This window comes from Plasmodium vivax, chromosome 9 (genome assembly GCF_000002415.2).
Source record: "Plasmodium vivax chromosome 9, whole genome shotgun sequence".
Lineage (NCBI taxonomy): Eukaryota > Apicomplexa > Aconoidasida > Haemosporida > Plasmodiidae > Plasmodium > Plasmodium vivax.
The window spans coordinates 1792703-1811131 of record NC_009914.1 but is presented as its reverse complement, the minus strand read 5'-3'; the positions used below and the strand labels follow the sequence as shown (position 1 = coordinate 1811131).

General features: G+C 46.4%; 5 protein-coding genes across 5 annotated transcripts; 3 read left to right on the top strand and 2 right to left on the bottom strand.

Moving 5' to 3' along the window:
* Nucleotides 1-432: 432 nt before the first annotated feature.
* PVX_092900 (WD domain, G-beta repeat domain containing protein) lies at nucleotides 433-2415 on the top strand (the record flags this gene model as incomplete). Its single annotated transcript, XM_001615522.1, has 1 exon — nucleotides 433-2415. The coding sequence occupies one exon, from the start codon at nucleotides 433-435 to the stop codon at nucleotides 2413-2415; it is 1983 nt and encodes a 660-aa protein (XP_001615572.1).
* Nucleotides 2416-6576: 4161 nt separating this feature from the next.
* On the top strand, nucleotides 6577-9648 carry PVX_092895 (hypothetical protein, conserved; the record flags this gene model as incomplete). Its single annotated transcript, XM_001615521.1, has 1 exon — nucleotides 6577-9648. The coding sequence occupies one exon, from the start codon at nucleotides 6577-6579 to the stop codon at nucleotides 9646-9648; it is 3072 nt and encodes a 1023-aa protein (XP_001615571.1).
* Nucleotides 9649-10058: 410 nt separating this feature from the next.
* On the bottom strand, nucleotides 10059-11375 carry PVX_092890 (hypothetical protein, conserved; the record flags this gene model as incomplete). The annotated part of the gene is made up of 1 exon (XM_001615520.1): nucleotides 10059-11375. One exon carries the CDS (start codon nucleotides 11373-11375, stop codon nucleotides 10059-10061), a length of 1317 nt encoding a protein of 438 aa, XP_001615570.1.
* Nucleotides 11376-13263: 1888 nt separating this feature from the next.
* Nucleotides 13264-15511, top strand: PVX_092885 (hypothetical protein, conserved; the record flags this gene model as incomplete). The annotated part of the gene is made up of 2 exons (XM_001615519.1): nucleotides 13264-15189; nucleotides 15365-15511. The coding sequence occupies 2 exons, from the start codon at nucleotides 13264-13266 to the stop codon at nucleotides 15509-15511; spliced, it is 2073 nt and encodes a 690-aa protein (XP_001615569.1).
* Nucleotides 15512-16150: 639 nt separating this feature from the next.
* PVX_092880 (ABC transporter, putative) lies at nucleotides 16151-18280 on the bottom strand (the record flags this gene model as incomplete). The annotated part of the gene is made up of 2 exons (XM_001615518.1): nucleotides 16151-16372; nucleotides 16526-18280. The coding sequence occupies 2 exons, from the start codon at nucleotides 18278-18280 to the stop codon at nucleotides 16151-16153; spliced, it is 1977 nt and encodes a 658-aa protein (XP_001615568.1).
* Nucleotides 18281-18429: the final 149 nt, after the last annotated feature.

Genomic DNA, 18429 nt, shown 5'->3' with positions numbered 1-18429 from the left:
GATGGCAGATTGGCATATTATCAGGTTAGCATATTATCGGGCTAGCAACCTGGCAGAACCGCCTCCTATCGTTGTCGTTCACTGCGCGCGTTGCTTCCGCCCAAGAAAACCGCAGTGACTTCCCACTGGGGTGATAAAAAAACGTGCCGCCGAATGGTAGAGCGAAAGAAGTTTGAGGCGTTATTTAAAAAAAAAAAAAAAAAAAAGGAAAAAAGATCACTCTCATTGTGGCAATTATTCCCCCGCGTGGTTATTTTTCCCCCGTTTGGGGTATTGTCCCGTTTATTATTTTTTTTTCCCCCCATTTTGCTGTAAATATAATATTATCATTTTCCTGTTCCCATTTGTTCCACCCCTCCCCTCGTATGATCCCCCCCCCGTCTGCTTGATTCACCTGTTACTCCCCCCTTTTCGCGACGCCAATTTGAAAAGATGGAGGAAGAGGATGGCGGCAGCGACGGGCTGAACAAGCAAATCCTCATCCAGTTTGTGAACCACGAGAACAAGTCGACAGGCCCAGTAATCAACGTGCCGCTGAGCATAACGAAGGATAACTTGGATGAGCTAATAAACGATTTGAAAGCAAAAAATGACCATCCCATTCAAGACGATGACCATCAAAGTCTCAACTATTCCTTTATGATCAATGACAAGTTGCCAATAAAAAATAACCTGTATGATGCTATAAAGAATAATACCATAAGTAGCGAGGATATTTTACGTATAAAATATTTCCCTTTAAATCTTTTTAAAATTAAAAGAATCACCACGTGCAATTCTACCTTGCCTGGTCATACGAATTCCATTCTCTGTTTAGCATTCAGTCCAAATAGCTCCCATTTGGCCACCGGCTCAGGGGACAACACAGTTCGGCTGTGGGATATCAACACGCAAACACCTATCGCCACGCTGAAGGACCACACAAACTGGGTGCTATCTGTTTTGTTTTCCCCAGATAATCACTTCCTAGCCACAGCGGGCATGGACCAAAATGTCTTTATATACGAAACGCACACGGGGAAATTAGTAAATAAATTAAGTGGCCACAAAAAGGAAGTCACAACGTTGTGCTTTGAGCCCCTCCACTTGCTCAACAGAAACTGCATACAGAGAAGTGCCCCTGAGGTGAGGAAGCGGAAAAAGGAAAACGAAACGGGAAAGGAAACGGGAAAGGAGGAAAGAAATGGCGCCAAAAGGGGGAAACCCAACGCAGAGGCGGAATTGGAGGCCTCTTCTGGTGGACCCCCAAATGGGGAAGCGAAACAAAATAAAAGGAAAAAGGGGGACGAAGGTGAGGTGACGGGTGACCAATGCGGTCCAAATAGTGCCAACGATGAAGGAGACCCTCCGAAAAGCGGTAACGATGGAGAAGCCCCCCCAAAAGGTGACAACGATGGAGAAGCCCCCTCAGAAGAAGCCCCTTCGAAAGGCGCCTACTTCCTAAAGTGCCGACTCGCCAGCGCGGGCAAGGACGGCTGCATCCGAATCAACAACGTGCTGAGCAACTGCGTGGAGAAGGTGCTGACCGGCCACACCAACACCATCACGTGCATCCTATGGTCTGGCGCGGACGAGCAGAACAGCAGGCTCTACAGCAGCTCCAGGGATACCACCATCAAAGTGTGGAATCCCAACGAAGGAACGCTCCTTCACAATTTTAAGGGGCACAAGCACTGGGTCAATTGCCTTTCCATAAACACAGAAAGGATAATCAAAAATGGCATTTACAACTTAGACGTAGTCATAAACAAAATGCACATAGAAAATCATATTGAAAAATCGAAAAGAATTTTTAAAAACTTTTTCCAGACCATACCGAACGAAAAAGTGGTAAGCGGATCGGACGATGGGACACTCTACCTACTTGAGTGTCTACCAAATGATGAGTTCAAATCGACCAGATTAGTAGGTCACCAGAAGACAGTTATACACGCACAGTTTTCTCCTGATGGGAAATTCATTGCTTCCTGTTCTTTCGATAACTCCGTTAGAGTGTGGTCCGGAATTGATGGCCAATTTTTAACCGTCTATCGTGGCCATGTTGGGCCCGTTTACAAAGTCGTGTGGTCCATTGATAGCAATTACGTGGTTTCGTGCAGCCAAGATAGCACCTTGAAATTGTGGAAGGTCAGCCACCTCCTCTCTCAATTAAAAAAGAAGAAGCTAACTCCCCCAGGGGAAGAAGATGCAACTGTTCCAAGCAGTGGGACTTCCAAAGAGGGGGACGGGAAAAACGATTCGAAGAACCAAAATGGGAAGGACAGCTCTAATGGGAAAAACTCCAAAAAGGTGAAAACGCTGCTTGTGGACCTTCCGGGGCACTCGGACGCTGTGTACGCCATCGACTGGTCCAACGACGGCAAGTATGTCGCCTCCGGGGGGAAAGACAAGCTTCTGAAGATATGGTCCTCCTGAGTGTTGCTCCGTCGCGTTGAAAATATTGCTCGTCGTTTCTACAAGCGAAGGGGTACTTTTATTTGTATGTACGTATGGGCACAATCTGCTCATGTGCACTCTCCCTCGAGCGTTAACCCGCACCGTCGGGACTCCCCATTTGTTTAACTTTGCAGTAGCATGGCCTCTACATTTTTTAAGTAACCACCATGTGAGTACCCTCTTGGGTGCTTTCGACTGGGGGGTAGGGCCAAAATGCACTCATGTGTACACTTATGTATGGCCATCCATACATCTGCGTACCTACCCGTTTGTGGCCAAAAAAAGGAAACGACCCGCGAAACTTTCTCATCATAACATCCTTTCCTCCAAATCTTTGTACTCTTCGAATAGGCTGACCAGCAGCTGCAGGTGCTTCCTGGGAGGGGTGCAAAGCAAGTACATTTCGTTCGCTAACGGGTTAGCTCCCCGTCGAAATGGAAAAGGAAACCTCCACTTACTCCCCCCCCTTCCCATGCATATATTATCTACACAGACAAACAACTTGCAGAGGCAAAACAGCACCTGCGTCATTCACATTAGTGGTGCCCCAATTTTGCGAAAATAAAAATGAGGTGCCTTTCCCACTGTTGAGTACTTTTCAATTTGCATCAAAGCGTCCATCCGTTTCTCCATGGCCGGTCCGTTCTGGTCCATTTCCTGCTCAGTCAAACGTTTCGAAGTGAAATATCATTCTTCTTCATCTAGCTGGTTATAAGCTAGCTATAAAAAAAGGAGAAGGCGAACGTTTTTAGCTTTCTCTTCAGTTTTGCCCATACACGTTGCATAATCTTACCTTGTCGGTTTTGCTCTCTGAGTGGGCTCCTTTGTCCGCTTCATCATCACGGTTACGAGAGTGATCAATAGCAAGTGACTTCCTCGCGGGTGCACCCACACTTAGCGACATGTACATACGTATACCTACGTGCGCACCCACAGCAGGTAAGCAGTCTACCAAAGCTGCGGCAAAACAAATGGCTTCTTACCCGCCGTGTCCTCATTCCACACCCGCCCCTCTCTACAGCAGGTCAATTTCCCCTTAATTGTTTTCACTTGCTGAAGGTAAAATCTGAAAAGACGAAATGGGGCAAACGAAAAGGGATTTTTTTTTCTCTCCAAATGGAGGATGCACACGATGGGGGAGATTCTCTTGTGAGTACACTCCTTTGGCATTTCTTGACGCGTAGGCAACACACAACATGGCGGGTTACATCTTCAACTATTTGGCGACCACATTGCAGACATTTCCCCCACCTGTCGTAGCTACTCAACCGTTTGGCCGCTTCGTTCTTCTGGCCTGTCCGTGGCAAAATGGGCAAAAGATTTCATCTTCATTGTAAAAACGATTGGGGAGTAGCCAAATGGGTAGCTTCAGAGTGGAACAGAAAACGAGGCAGCTTCCCTCTCGGCATACGTTTCTTCTTCGAAGGAGGGTCCTTCTTCCCTGTAGCCTTTCTGCGTTGAGGAGGTAACCAAGTGAACCATTTTGATAAACACATTTTGTTTTACTCACTTGGGGGGAAAATAAAGGGAAGCCTTAAATGAGCGTCCCCTTTAATGGTGAAAAGATGGGCATATATAAACTTTCTTTTTTTTTTTTTTTTTTTTTTTTTTTTTCACCCCGCTTGTCCCTTCCCCCAAGCATTATTATTATCCCCTTCTTGCTTTTTCTTATTCGAATGGATTGTCTCTATGATGTTCTGGGGTAAACAACGGAGGGCACATCGTCAACGATTGTAAGCAAACGGGATGTTATCAAAAAAAATTCACTCGTGGGGAGGAAATTTTACTGAAATGTCCCTAAACGTTGAGTGAATGTTTGTCTTTATTTTCCCGCCGTCCCAGGTGGAGGTATCCTAATCGGCACAGTACAGCACAGTGCAGTAACAGGGAGAATAAAATAACGTGTGTGTCTTTGAGTTTCCCAAAAAATGGCAACATGGGAGTGTGCCAAATGGTAGATATGCATGTGTGTACCCCCCCCCTCCTACGTTGTGCTTACCTTTTCATAGTCGCAGTTTTCCTCACTGCAAAAGCAGGGCTTTCCCATTTCGCAAATGTAGCAGTATTTGTATACTACCATCCCCGCGTTGCTTTTCTGGAAAAAGCGGAGCAAATGTTTGCAAATTTTTGAAGAAAAAAAAAAGACCTTTCACTTTGGGTCATTCGTTGTGTGAGCGTTGAATGGGATTCGTCCGACGGAACGGATATGTATATATGTATGTATGTATATATATATATATATTTTTTTTTTTTTTCCTTTTTTTCAAGCGCACCGGGTCGTCGGGGCAGACGAGGGACAACTCCAGATCTTCACTCGCCACGCACTTTTCTTCTTGCGAAATTGCGTAAGTCTGCCTTTCCCAGTTTTCATTTCTGCCACGTGGATTCCCCCGGTGAGGCGCCTCATTAACTTCATCAGCAGTGTTAATGTGCTCGTGTGGAAAGGCCTGCCGCGGACGCAGTGAGAAGCTTCGACTGCTCCGATTGATCCGATTGATCTGATCGCTCCTCTTTTGCAGAGCAGTTCTACTGGGGGGGGTTGAGATGTCTGCCCTTCCTGGGTCCCTAATCCTTTCCTCTCTTGGCTCCTTTATCCTTTCCTTTCCCCTTTTCTTAAATTCGCAGTTTTCACTTTTGGGGAGCTTCTTATTGAGGGCGAAGGGGTGCTTACTAAAGACGGCCTCTTTGATTCTCTCTGTTGGTACGGTAAGCGGAACGAAATGGGGAACCTTTGGGGGGGACACACTTACTGGGAGGAGGGGGCTGAAGGACCATGCCCAGGTGGACGGCACATCAAACGGGAGAGAAAAAACATGTAATTTACTATATTCCAGTAGCGGGTTCATCCCTTCGAATTAATATTTTTTTTATTTTTATTTTTTTTAATTTTTTTTATTTTTTCATCCGGTTGGTTCAATACGCTCCGGTGCACCTCCCTACACGTCCACGAAAAAAGAGGAACGAGGGGGGGAAAATGAGCACATTTTAACGCCACGTCGTGGAGCGACTCATATAGATGCTGCTCAGCTACCCCTCGTTAACGGAGCTGCTTCACCAAAGTGGTGCAATAAATTTGTTGACAAATTGGATGAGACTACATGGGGGAAAAGACCCTGCCAAGGTGGTGGACGGGTGGGCCAAAAAAGGTTCACTTAGGCCGCTTCGCCACTTCTACCACTTCGCCACTTCTTCCACGCCTACCGCGAAACACTTAAATGTGTGCCTGGCAAAGGGCAGCATTCGCGTGGGCAGGTATTCACATGCAAGGCGGCTTTTTTTAATTTCGCAAAGTTGACGTGCTCTACTTTTCGGCGACCCCTACCCATCCTCCTCACTTGTCCGGTAATTACAGACGAACTGGTAAGGAGATGACAATTTTTTTTTTTCCAATATTTTTATGCCATTCACACATGAGGAGCTAAATATGGGAAAACGGTCGGGGAGGGGTCAATACCCGGTGCAGTCTTCCCTCAAAAATTGCGAGAACAAAAATGAAGCTTCCACGTCGTTCCTCCATAGGGCTATTCATTCGTCTATTCATTCATTTGTTCGATTTTTTTTTTTTTTTTTTCCAGAAGGTGGTTTATGTTTCCTCTAGGGTGATGACGCTCATTCGTATAAGAAAAAAATATATATTTTTTTTTTTTTCCTTTACAAACGCGGATTTTTTTTTTTTTTTTCCCCAACGCGTTTGCCATTCCGCACATGAGAAGTGGTTTAGCGTAAAGCGTTTTTTTCTCTTCCTCCCGCCACCGTTGGAAATACTTTCCATTTAGTCATACCAATTTTGCCTCGTTCCCATTGTGACCCATTTTTAAGGAGGGGCACACGTACAGGTCGCCTTCCACCCCTTCCCCAATTTCGCTGTTCCCCCTCTCCGTTGATATTCTTGGCCTACCACATTACCAGCACGTGGCTGCTCAACAAATGTTCACTGTTCAGATTGACCTAATCGATGTGGGATGTCCCTCCAATTTGATTACTCTGCTATGCTTTCCTCTCAATCGAATTTGAGCAAGCCAACCCCTATACCCCCCCATGGGACCCCCCCTCAGAGGAAATAAAACAGGGCAGCCACCTTGGCAACAACACCAAAAGTAACACATAACAGACGTATGACCCCCTCCCCCTTTTCCCAAAATGATCAGCAACGAACTGCACTACCTCAAATACATCGTGGGCGACATCTTTGGACAATGCTGTAGCGAAATCGTGGAGCTGATTCTGCTCTATGGAAACAAGCTCACAATTAATGAAATTATAAACCTGTCGAATTACGAGTTTAGCATCGTGAGGAACATTTTACTTTGCTTGCTCATCCACAACATCGTGGATATTCGGATTGTTTACGGCAAGTCGCATGAATGTAGCCACGCGGCATCCGACGGGAAGAGGGTGGGTCTTCTGCCGGACGATAGGGCGGAACGCCGTGGCAGGGCGCCGGTGGAAGAAGCGATGGAGGTGGTGCAAGCGTTGGGCGCCACAGCACTGGGGGAAGTAGCCCAAGGGGGAGAAGTAGTCGACATAGTCGACGCAGCCGAAGCGCAGGTGGAGGTGCCACCCCAAAATAGCCCCCCTACGGGCGATACCGATGACGACACTGGGGAAAACACTGTGGACAACACCACATCGGAACGACGCAACCAACTCAACCTGAGAGAGGAAATGCGCTTCTTGACGCACCACGGAAGCTACAAGTACATGAAGGGCTGCAGCTGCCCCTCCTGCATTTGCAGAATTAAGAGGGTGGAGTACTGGGTCGTCGTTAATAATATTTACGCCCTTGTGAGGTATTCCTCCATTTTTTACTACATGCACCCGACGCGCGTTAAAAGTGGAGGCACTGATGACATGCCAGAGTACCACCACTTCTGTGGCGCCCCCTCTGCGGTTGACTCAGCCGGGACCACTACTGCAGGTAAGAATAAGGGCAAAAATGTGGTCACGCAAAACGATGCTGCTCCCCCCCCAGCGGGAATGCACAGTATTATGAGTTATAACTTTTTCACGTCAGACGTGCTACACGATAGTAGCAGCAGTACTGTCCAAGAAGAGGAGGACAAAAGTGCCGAGGAGGCATCTTCCAAAAGGGATATTATACACTTCATCGAAAAGGTTATCCTCCTAAGGGTAATTAAAAATGGAAGAATCACCATCGATACGTGTGTAAAAAATTTGAAACAAGACGATTACGTAGAAGTGTGTAAAAAGGAAATCCCAAATATGAAGAAGAAAAAATTGAAGCTAATTTTTTTGCAATTGTTAAAAAAAAAATATATAAAAAAGTGTAAATATTTTAATGAGCACGCATGTGAAAATGACACAAGTGCTAATGATCGTACCAGCAAGTATGACCAGTCCATAAATTACATCAACGCGAGCGTCGACCACGCACCATACTCGAATAACTATGCCGATGTATATCACCCCAATCGAAATAACCACGTGGGCATCAACAGAGTGGAGGCAAATGGTAGAAAGACCAACCCAGCCTTTTATGCCAAGGGTAAAACGCGCACAGCTCAGACGGCTCACTCCACCCACCAAGGATTGAACCGAACAAGCAGCTTTTTAAACTCCCCCGAGTTTGACAGGAACAATCAACACTCCAACGAGTCGCTTGACAGCTCCAATGATAGTTTCCTTTTCGCGCCAGTCGACAATGTAAATAGCATGAGCGGATACAACCCTGCAGCGAACGCCTTTCCAAATGATAGCAACAAACAGGGGGCGAAAAATACGAGAGATGTACTAGGCATGGCTGGCAATGCGAAACGGAGGAAGACAGCGGAGAATGAACTGGGGGGAGGCCACAATGGGAGAAATTTTACCAACAACGATTCATTTGATGGGAATGTATTCTCCATGAGTGGAGAGAGGAACAGAAGTTTGGACCCCCTCGGTGGTAGTAACTACCTTAACGAGGATAATAACAGCGTCATAAGTAGTGCTTACCCAGGGGGGAGCTCCTATCTAGGCAGCAGCTCATACCTCGGGGGAGGGGGGGGAAGTTCCTATCTTGGCAGTAGCTCATACATCGGGGGAGGGGGGGGAAGTTCCTACCCGAGGAGCAGCACCCCCTTCGATCGCTCCAACATGGTGAATGTTCCAGCGACAGACAGGAAGAGTCACGCACCGATGAACAAAACAAACCAGTATGAATATCTCAACCCCAGGGAAAACACAGCAGACAGATATACAAATAAGGATAGCATGCAAAATGATCTTTTAGACCATCTGGACAATCGATTTACATACTTCCAAGCGAACAACGAAGTGCTGACCATTCTGTACCTAAAGCAAGAGTGCTTCAACTTCATAACGCAGTACTACAATTTTAACGAAGTGGAAAAAGGCATTTTTTTTTTTTTATTAAAAAATGTTCAACTCAGTTACTCTGTTGAGGAAAATAATTACAAACACACCCCCTCATTTTGTTCCTTTGAAAATGTGGAAAAATACGTAATAGCCAATTTTAAAAAAAAAAATATCTATATGGACAGAAATGTCGTTTTACAAAATTTAAACACTTTAATCAAATATCCAGACCAATTGGTAAAAACACAATGTAATGAAATGATCACTTACGCTGCCGATTTCTGCAATATTAAAAATATTTACAAAAATAAAATTACCACAAATATTATAAAAAATATGAACGGGTCAGGCGCTTTACGCATTTGGAACTTCCTCATATCCTCACCCGAACAGAAGGTTAACGATGAAGTGATAAGTGAAAATGTGTTAATTCCACTAAACGATGTGAGAAAAAAATTGTATAATTTGCTATATCATGGGTACATCAAATGTCACGAATGCAACAACAGTAATGTTAACAAAACGTATATTAAACACTCCTTGTCCTTCTCCACTAACGTGTATTACACAGCCAATAAGATAAAGGAAAACCTTTTTACTATCGCGAAAAATATTTACATACGGAAACTCCACGAGAATAATGAAATAAACACGCTGCACAATAAGTCCAACATTTGTGCGAACGACGTGGGTAAGGAACTCCCGGCAGAGCTGCGTACTGGCCAGGGCGCGCCCTCCGGACAGAACGCATCCGCCAATCAGAGCTCCAACACAGCGAGCAAAAACCATCAGAATAAAAAAAAAATCAGCTTGACGTCGCGCGAGTATGCTGTGGACTACCTCGAGATAAGCCTAATTAACCTCGACAAGTTAATTTTTATATTTAACTCGTAGTACCGCCATCGCGTGGGTGCACCTAATTCCGCGCGCTCCTACGCTGCTAAATTTTATCCCTGCGGAACTGCATCCCCCCTGTGTATATCCCCTCCCCGATGTGTTTGCTCCGCTTTGCGTCATCTGCTTATACACGCATGTATTCCTTTAACGCAAAGGCAACTCTTTTTTTTGTCGAAATATGCTGGTAAATATTTGGCCAGGCGGGTGGGGGCCGCTTTGGCCTCTACGCGCGTAACAAAATTGACAAGGACATGCCCCCAAGTGTGGCGGTACCAATGTGAGCGCCCCTTCCGAGCGGCATAACCCCTGTTCATGCATACAAACATGCGCAACGCAGGGCGTAAAAAAAAAAAAACACCAACCAAATGAACAGGTATATCTACACACATTGGCGTAATTTCCCCTTTTTACTCCCTCCGATAAATGCAAACAATTCTGCTGAACATGCCTGGCTCTTTCTTCTTCCCCCTTTGGCCTTCTTCCCAGTTGGCGTCAAAAATCGTGCGTTCAACGAGCTTCATCCTACTGCTATTTTGATGCGCCCCCCGAGCAATGGCATCAAAATGTTTATGATTCAGCTTTGTCTCGTGAGTGTAATAACCCCTGTCACATTTCTTAACTTTGTATTTTATCTCGTTATGATATTCCAAGACGAAGTGCCCCCCCTCTTTTAGCAAACTGTGGATGCGATCGAAAAAGAGAATCACCTGAGCGTCTCCATGGTTCAGATGTATCCACTTCAGCACAGAAAAGCAAATAATTACGTCGTACTTGCTCTGCGCGGTTTGGAACACTTCGTCAAAAATGTTCGAGCAGGAGAAATATATGTTGAAGGGGAAGACGTGCTCGCGCGGGGGGGGCATTGTTTGCTCGCGCGGGGAGGCCATTTTTTGCTCGCTCTCGGGTTTGTTCCCCGCCGTTTCGCTTTTTACCAATTCGTCTATTTTGCCCCCCGCTGTTTCGCCTTTTACCGCTTCGCTTTTTACCACTTCGCCTGTTTTTCCCCCCGCTGCTTCCCCTTTTACTGCCTCCCTTAGGAGGTGCACCTCGAGGAAGACGTCCCGCTGCATTTGCGTCAAGTTGCGGCGGCGCAGGAAAAAGGGGACCACATGGCTCTGGCTGTTGTGCACCAAAACAAACTCGATGAAAGTCCTCAGCAAAGTAACGTTGCTGTTAATGAGGTTGCAATCAATGTCAATGGCATTGACCACTCGGCACTTGTATTTAAGACTTAGCAAAAAGGTGGTTACTCCACAATTGCAGCCAATGTCCAGGATATCCTTGCCATGAAAGATCCCCTTCATGAGGTTATTCACGTGGGTTAATCTGTAATCATCGATGATTTGCTTCTTGCCCGTCTCGGCCACTTCCATCACCTTGCAGATTCGTTCGTTCGCTTTGCTTTCCTTATCTGCTTCTTTCTTCCCCGTGGCTTCTTCATCTTCACATTGGGTGACCGCCTCTCCTGGGGAGACCGCCTCACCTGGGGTAACTGCCCCACCCTGGGGGATTTCTTCACACTTCTTTTTCCTCTTCCAGTACCGCTCGTAAAAGTAGTTGGGGAAATTCCCATGCAGGTAAACTTCCTGCCTCCCCCTCTTCCCCCTCCCCCTTTTGTATATTGCCTTGTCTGGTTGGGTTACCCCTGGGTGAGCAACCCTAAAGTGCCTCTTCAGCATCTGCAGTTCCTTCCTTTCCGTGTTGCTGAAAATGCAATTCGCCATTCTGCCGCGCGTCTTCACTTGTGTATATCCCCCCTTTTGCCAATCGACCCGACCGATTTTCCTCCCCCCGCAGGCTGCGTCTCCTCCCAAATAAATTCACACAAAAAGGAGGGACGTTCATTCAGTACCCTCCTTTGTACCTCATAATGTTCATAACAAATGGATAGCTAGTTATGCCCAAAATGGGGATTTTTTTTTTTTTTTTTTTTGATACATATTTTAAATGGGAAAGTGTTCAAAGTGGGGGAAAAAAAAAAAACCCTTAAGTGGTGATTTGTTCGACGCCGCACGTGTGTTGGGTGGACGGAAGGGAGGCAAGTTTCGGCATACACATGCGTACACATAAGTGCTGATACACTTGCGTGCTTGCACACGTGTGTGCGTCCTGGCGATAATTTGGGAGAGGCTTCACGCAAGCACGCTGGAAATGCTCGGTGAAATTGGCAGCTGCGAAGAAGTACGAGGGGCTCTCGGCCAAGTCGCCCACGCATTTGCTAGCAATTTTTCCAGCACGTTAACTTCGCTCGTTTAAGCTTCCTATAGTTTAGCTCTCTATCGCTTAACTACCTACTGTTTACCCCCTATCATTTTACTCAATCCCTACCGTTTTAACCTCTCCACCGCTTGAACTCTCCCCGTGCGCCATCCAAACAGAGGAGTATAATCCCCCATTCTCCGCACCTCACGCCCAATTAATTTTACACAGCTGAGGCAATTTCCTCGTCCCCCCTCCTTTTTGATTTGTTCAAATTAGAGAGAATTCCCGCTTTACTCGTCATGCCCGTGGCCCGCACGGGGATGCGCGTGAGTGTGCGGACCATTTATCTACCTTCGCGCGCAAATGCGGTAGTCCCCTCAAGCGGCTCTAAAACATGCTATCAGCCAACTGTGGGGAAACCCCGTATGCCATGGAAAAGAAGGTAAACGAGGAAAAGTGTGCGAATCGAAAAAAACAAACTCTTCATGTGAGCAGATGGGCAGGGAAAACATGTCTGAGGGTACACCCACTGCTAAGTTATGGAGTGTACTGTACGCGTGGATCCCCCAATTGGGGTGCTTGCCTTGACGCGGTAGTACCCCCCTGGCAGCAGTCAAAAGAGGCAAATCTCTCTGTGGTCACTACTTGGCTTTCTTTTCCCGCAGGTTAAAGATTGAAAAATGCAAAAAGGGATGAAGAAATAAATCGCCCGAAAAGTGACGCAAAAAAGGAAGAGAAAAATACGGACAAGTACACCGCAAGGAACACTGCAAAACACACCGCAAGGCACACCGCACGACACGCCTCAAACCGCTCCGCAAAAAAAGGCGGAAAAATTTCCCCCCCCATGAGCCCCACCGCGACTTGACACATGACGCAGCACGCAGCTTCTGTTGTAGAACGAAACACAATTACCTATTTGCTTAACCTTCCAAGAGGTACCCCTCACCCCGTTCGATTTGTTTTGTCCTTTTTAATAAACACTTAACAGAAGAGCCAAACAGTTGTGCCATTTTGTTACGACCAGAACAGCACTCCGCACTGCACATATGTACTCGCCGTAGTTTTTTTTTCTTTCGCTTTTTTAATTCCCCATTCCCGACAAATTCCTCTCCCAGAACATTGGCTCAGCGCAACATTTTTTCACGTAAACATTTGTTTCATTTGTATTTTTAAATAAAAAAAAAAGAAGGCACACAGCACTTTCTAACATTTTTAACATTTGTAACATTTTTTTTTTTTTTTTTTTTTTTTTTTTCCCCACGGAAAGGCATTCAGCATTGTATTTTCCCACTCCACCGCGTCACTACCACGTCATATGCATAAGCGCATACGTACGTACTTATATGCGTGTGTTTCCCCCCCGATTGTTGTATTTCCCCCCGCTACACTGCCTCGCTCGCCAAGAAAATGTGCGTCCAGCATTTCTCGCGTCTTTCGAATAGTCACTCCTTTTTCCTACAACAGAAAAGGAGAAACTTCGTCGCCTTACACAATTCAGCGATAAATGTTTTCCTAAAAAGGTCTTTAATCTGCAACGTGCGTCTCAGTCAGCAGCATCAGCAGCATCAGCAGCAGCAGTACCGCCACCAACAGCAGCACCATCCGCGCCGGCAGTTCACCCAATCGAGCAATTTTTTCAATTTAAAAAAAAGTGTTAGATATGTGCACAGCCTCCGCTCCACGGACCGAAAAAACGCCCTCCTCGAAAAGTGCCTTTTTTACCTGACCCAAAAGTACCACTTGCAAACGCAGATAAGAAGCGCCATCAAAAAAAAGCAAAACATTCGTTTGGTTAAGAGGAAGAAAAGGAAGGAACATCGCAACTATTTTAAGTATGGAATAGAGGCCAGTCGCAAAAAGGGGAATTCGCAACAGGGGAGCGGCAGGGCGGAGGGGAACCAACTGATTAATCAAAATGGGGAGGCTCCTCGACACGCCCTTTTTGGAAACAACATAACGAGGGACAGACCCACCCAATGGGGAAGACCCACCCAATGGGGAAGCCTCACCAACGTTAGCTCCTTCCACACGAAGGTAATCAAACATCGAAGGGGCGCCAACCTGAGGAGTGCCCATCTGATGGGTAGAATAGCGAGGAGGAGCAGACAGGTCGAAACGTCCAACGAGCAGGGGGAATTCCCCCCCAGTGGGAGATCGCCTCTCCACCATGAGAAGAAGACGAAGGGGTCTGAGCGTGGTCAGCCAGGCGGCGAAGGCGCAGCCGCGCAGGGAAAAGGAGCAACTTACGGAATTGACCCAAGCGAGGCAAACCTAAACGAGGCAAACGTAAGTGATACAAACCTATGTGATACAGGCCCACCCCCCAATCCACACAGCAGCTCAGACCACGCACACTCAAGCAAAAAGAGCGACAAACTGGTGTCCAAAAAGGGAGACTTCTACAGCTGCAAAGATGCCGAAAAACCGTTTGAAGAAAAAACCCACGAAAAGGGAGAAATGAATATAAAGAGGCACGACTTAATCTTAGTAGCCCTCTCAGGGTGCATCCCCTTCATCTGTTTCGGCTTCGTCGATAACTCCTTTATGATTATTGCAGGGGACCTCTTTGATTCTACCTTCTGCGTCTTCCTAGGATTCAGCACCCTGGCTGCAGCAGGCTTGGGGAATCTAACGAGTGACGTTTTGGGCATCTTCATTGGAGGGTACATAGAAAAAGTCATCGTCTACGTAGGGTTCCCCAGGATAAACTTAACCAATAAGCAACTCAAAATGAACAGAACTAGACGGTATTACTACATCGGAAGTGCCATAGGGATAGCCATAGGATGTCTGCTTGGCATGATTCCTCTTCTCTTTATTGATAGTAACAAATTGGAAGAAAAAAAAAAGAGACAAAAAAAAAAAAAAAAAAATAACCAGCTAGCCAATTTGGATAAGACTCTCTTCCAGTTAGTTTCCACTCAACTTCCAAATTTTGTAAATTCAAATTATGCCTTTTTATTTGTTGTGGATGAAGCCGCTCGGAATTTTTACTCTCTCGTCAATTCCGACGTTGTCCGCTTACCCCTTGATGAGGACATCATTGGACATGTATATAAAAATGGGAAACTTATCAACTACGAAAGAGGGAGCCTCATGAAAAACTTCGCCCATTCGTATAAGCCGAGCATGAAGGAGGAGACAGTCGGGGAAGATCAGCATGCTACGGGGGGAACAAATGGAGAGGCAAAACTATCCCTCTCAGGGGAGGAACCCCAAGGGGGTAGGAACGGTGGGAAGTCTCTGCATTTTCTCAAAAATCAGGACTTCTACATCGACAATGAGAGGATTGACGTCCATCAGGTGATTGCCGCCCCGGTGTTTGGCCTAGACGTAAGTGGAGGGGGGTCCCCCAAGTGTAGGTGCATGGGCACATCAGCAATTGGTGCGATGCTCACTGGTTCGGTGCCCACTGGCGCGATGCCCATTGGAGCGATCCCCACTGGTGCACCCCCCTTAATCATGCTTCCGCTGTTCCCTATTAATGTTTCCCCTCCCCCCCGCGCAGGAATCCATCATCGCCGTCGTGGTGGCGCTCAACGCGAAGGACAAAGTTTCCTTCACCGACAAGGACGCCCAGTTCCTCAGCATGTTCTGCTCGCACCTTGCGCAGGAGCTGGAGGGCGCGAAGGGGCTGCCCGGCACCCTAAGGTGAGCGAACGGGGAGGAGCGGCACTCCAAATGGGCGACTAACGTGCCAAAGGTGCCAAAGGTGCCCAAAGCTGCCAAAAATAAATCCCTAAATCGCCCTTAAAATGGGAAGAGAGTTGCGCGGAAAGCTTCCAAAAGGGGCATCATGGAAAGTACCGCCACGTTATAACGCCCCCAAAGGTGGTGCCTCATTTTTTTTTTTTTTTCCCTTCATCCTCCCCTGTTCATTTTCAGGCTGTGCAAAAAAATAGTGTACGACTAAAAAAAGGGAAGAAGGGTGTCGGAGGTTTCCCAAAGGGGTAAGGCGGTTTGTCAAACGAGTCAAGCGGTTTGTCAAACGAGTCAAGCGGTTTGTCAAACGGTTTGCCATACTGCTTTCCATAGGCCTCCCCCTTCTCCGCACTTTTACGCTTGTCCATGCCGGTTGGCAGTACTTCAAAAGGGGCGCCAACCGGGAGCAACTCCAACGTTAGTGACAGTGCACACGCCGCCAATGGCGCCACTTCTCACCTTCGCAAACTCCCCCCTGCAACACGCTAAACATTTTTTTGTCTGCTTATGTACCCCTCTGCAAAAAAAAGAAAAAAAAAAAAACGCACTCGTCAAGCGGATGTTGAAGCGAGTAGTTTACTCTCACGAAGGATCACCCCTCCTGCACGCACAGCTCATGGCGGCAGAAGAAGGGCGCCCAGAGGGACCTACCCTTCAGAAGGAAAATGTTGTCCGCCAAGTCCAAATTGGCCTTCTTATGCGTTATGCGAATTATCGTGAGGTTTTTAAAAAGCGGGTTCTTCCTTATGTTTTGGAAAATGACTCGCTCGTTGTCCTTGTCCACGGCCGAGGTGGACTCATCCAGGAGGAGGATCTGCACAGTGGGGGGAAAACGGATGAAAAGGGGCAGCATCACAAAAAAAAGGGGAGCCAAAGGGGAGCCATATGGAAGCCAAAGGGAAGCCAACTGGAAGCCTATAACCCCAGTATCACAAACTGCGCTAAAAAAAAATAAATTAGGACTCACCTTCGGACTCCTAGCCAGCGCCCGGGCGATGCAAATTTTCTGCTTCTGAGAGGACGTTAACAATTCTGTCCTACTCGAAATAACCGTCTCGTACCTCTTCCTCAGTCTGCTTATATACGCATGGCAAGTGCAGCACTTGGAAATGTTAATCAAATTGAGCATATCAAAACCGTTGCTGCAATCGTGTGTGATGCCATAGGTGAGGTTTTCCTTTATGGTCCCTTTCAGTAGCTTCCACTCCTGTTGGACGTACGAAACGGCGTCCATAATTTGTCCCCCTTTATAATGGCTAATTGGCTTATTATAAAGGTAAATCTTCCCCTTGGAGCATTTGTAAAAATTTAGCATCAACTTGAGCAGCGTCGATTTTCCCCCCCCACTTTTTCCCAGTATCACATTATTTGTGTTTTTTAAAATTTTGAAATTCAGATTTTTCAACACGTAGTTGCTTCGTTTTTTGTACTTGAAGAAGACGTTCTTGAAGTGCAGCACCACGTCGGGTTGGTTGCTCTCCGCCGGGGGGTCCACCTGCAGGGCCATTCGCGTCGCAGTTGTGTTGTTGGCGGCGGGGGAGTTACTCTGGGAAGGTTCAGCGTGCTGGTTATGCGAAGTGCACTGCTGCTGTGCCCACCCCTTAACCAGCCCCACAATGCCGCGGTACTGATTCACAATGTCGCAGATGTCCATGTAGTAGTCCAGGATATCTATGTACGAGTAAATATTATTTATGTAGAAGAAAAAGGAGGTGAAGGTGCCCCTGTCAATTTGGTTGCCCCGCAGGAGGGTCTCCCCCCTGGCCAAAATGAGTACATACGTAAGCAAAACGAACAGCTTGCTGACCACCATGTGGACGAGATTAAACCGCTCCTTCTTAATTTGAAAACCCAAAATGTCATGTAACGATTGGGAGTATTTGCTACACTCGTATAGTTCAGTACTATACAGCTTGACCACATTTATATTGTTTAGAGCCTCCAGCGAAATTTTCGTGCTCCTGGCCTTCTCCCTGTTTATGCACTTTATCCTCCTCTTCTTCAGCTTGGTCGAAATGATCGTAAGGAGGGAGGAAACGCAGAAGCAACTCACAATCACCCTCGACAAGTTATAATTTAAATAAAACACATATGCAAAGTTAAAAATGATAGAAAAAAAATTCCTAACGAATGGGATTATATAATACGGGATGATATCTGCAAAGTCGTGTGCCTCCAAAGTTACCTTGTTCACAATTTCGCTGTGATCCACTTGGTCGTAGTACTCGCTATCTTTATAAATATAAATTTGAAACAGTAACCTTTTCACTTCCTTTAGAGAATCCGAGCTGGTGACCATGAAAATGTAGTTGCGCAGCCCGCACAGACACATGTTAATCACTCGCACCAAAATACAATTCAGCAGAAGACCCCCAAAACGATCGAACCTTCTGTTAGACACCTGTTGGAAGATCAAACTGTCACAACGGGGGATTACAATGCTAATGATTGCACTTTGTATCATCACAAAAAATGTTAAAAGGATAATATTTTTTTTACACAACACATTTTTACATACCCATAAAAAATTCATCATGTTGCCTTCCTCCAGAAACTTTTTCACTTGCTGCGCATATTTGTTCATTTCTCTTTTTATTTTGTTAAAGGGGAAAAGCTCAGAATTGGCTGCTCCCCCTGCAGTTGGTTCCCCTTCGCATATGGCACTGCCGGTTTGTTTTTCCCTCTGGGTGCACAGGTGAATGCCTTTAAAGCCTGTCCCCATCTTTGCTGCATATTTTTCGCCGCCAAGCACTCCCCTTTGGGGGCTCCCCATCGTTGCTACACCCTTTCTCCGCTTCTCCTTCCACGAATTATATGTGTACAATATAAACGTCAATTTATTGTAGCCATTTGGATGTGCCCCAATTAGCC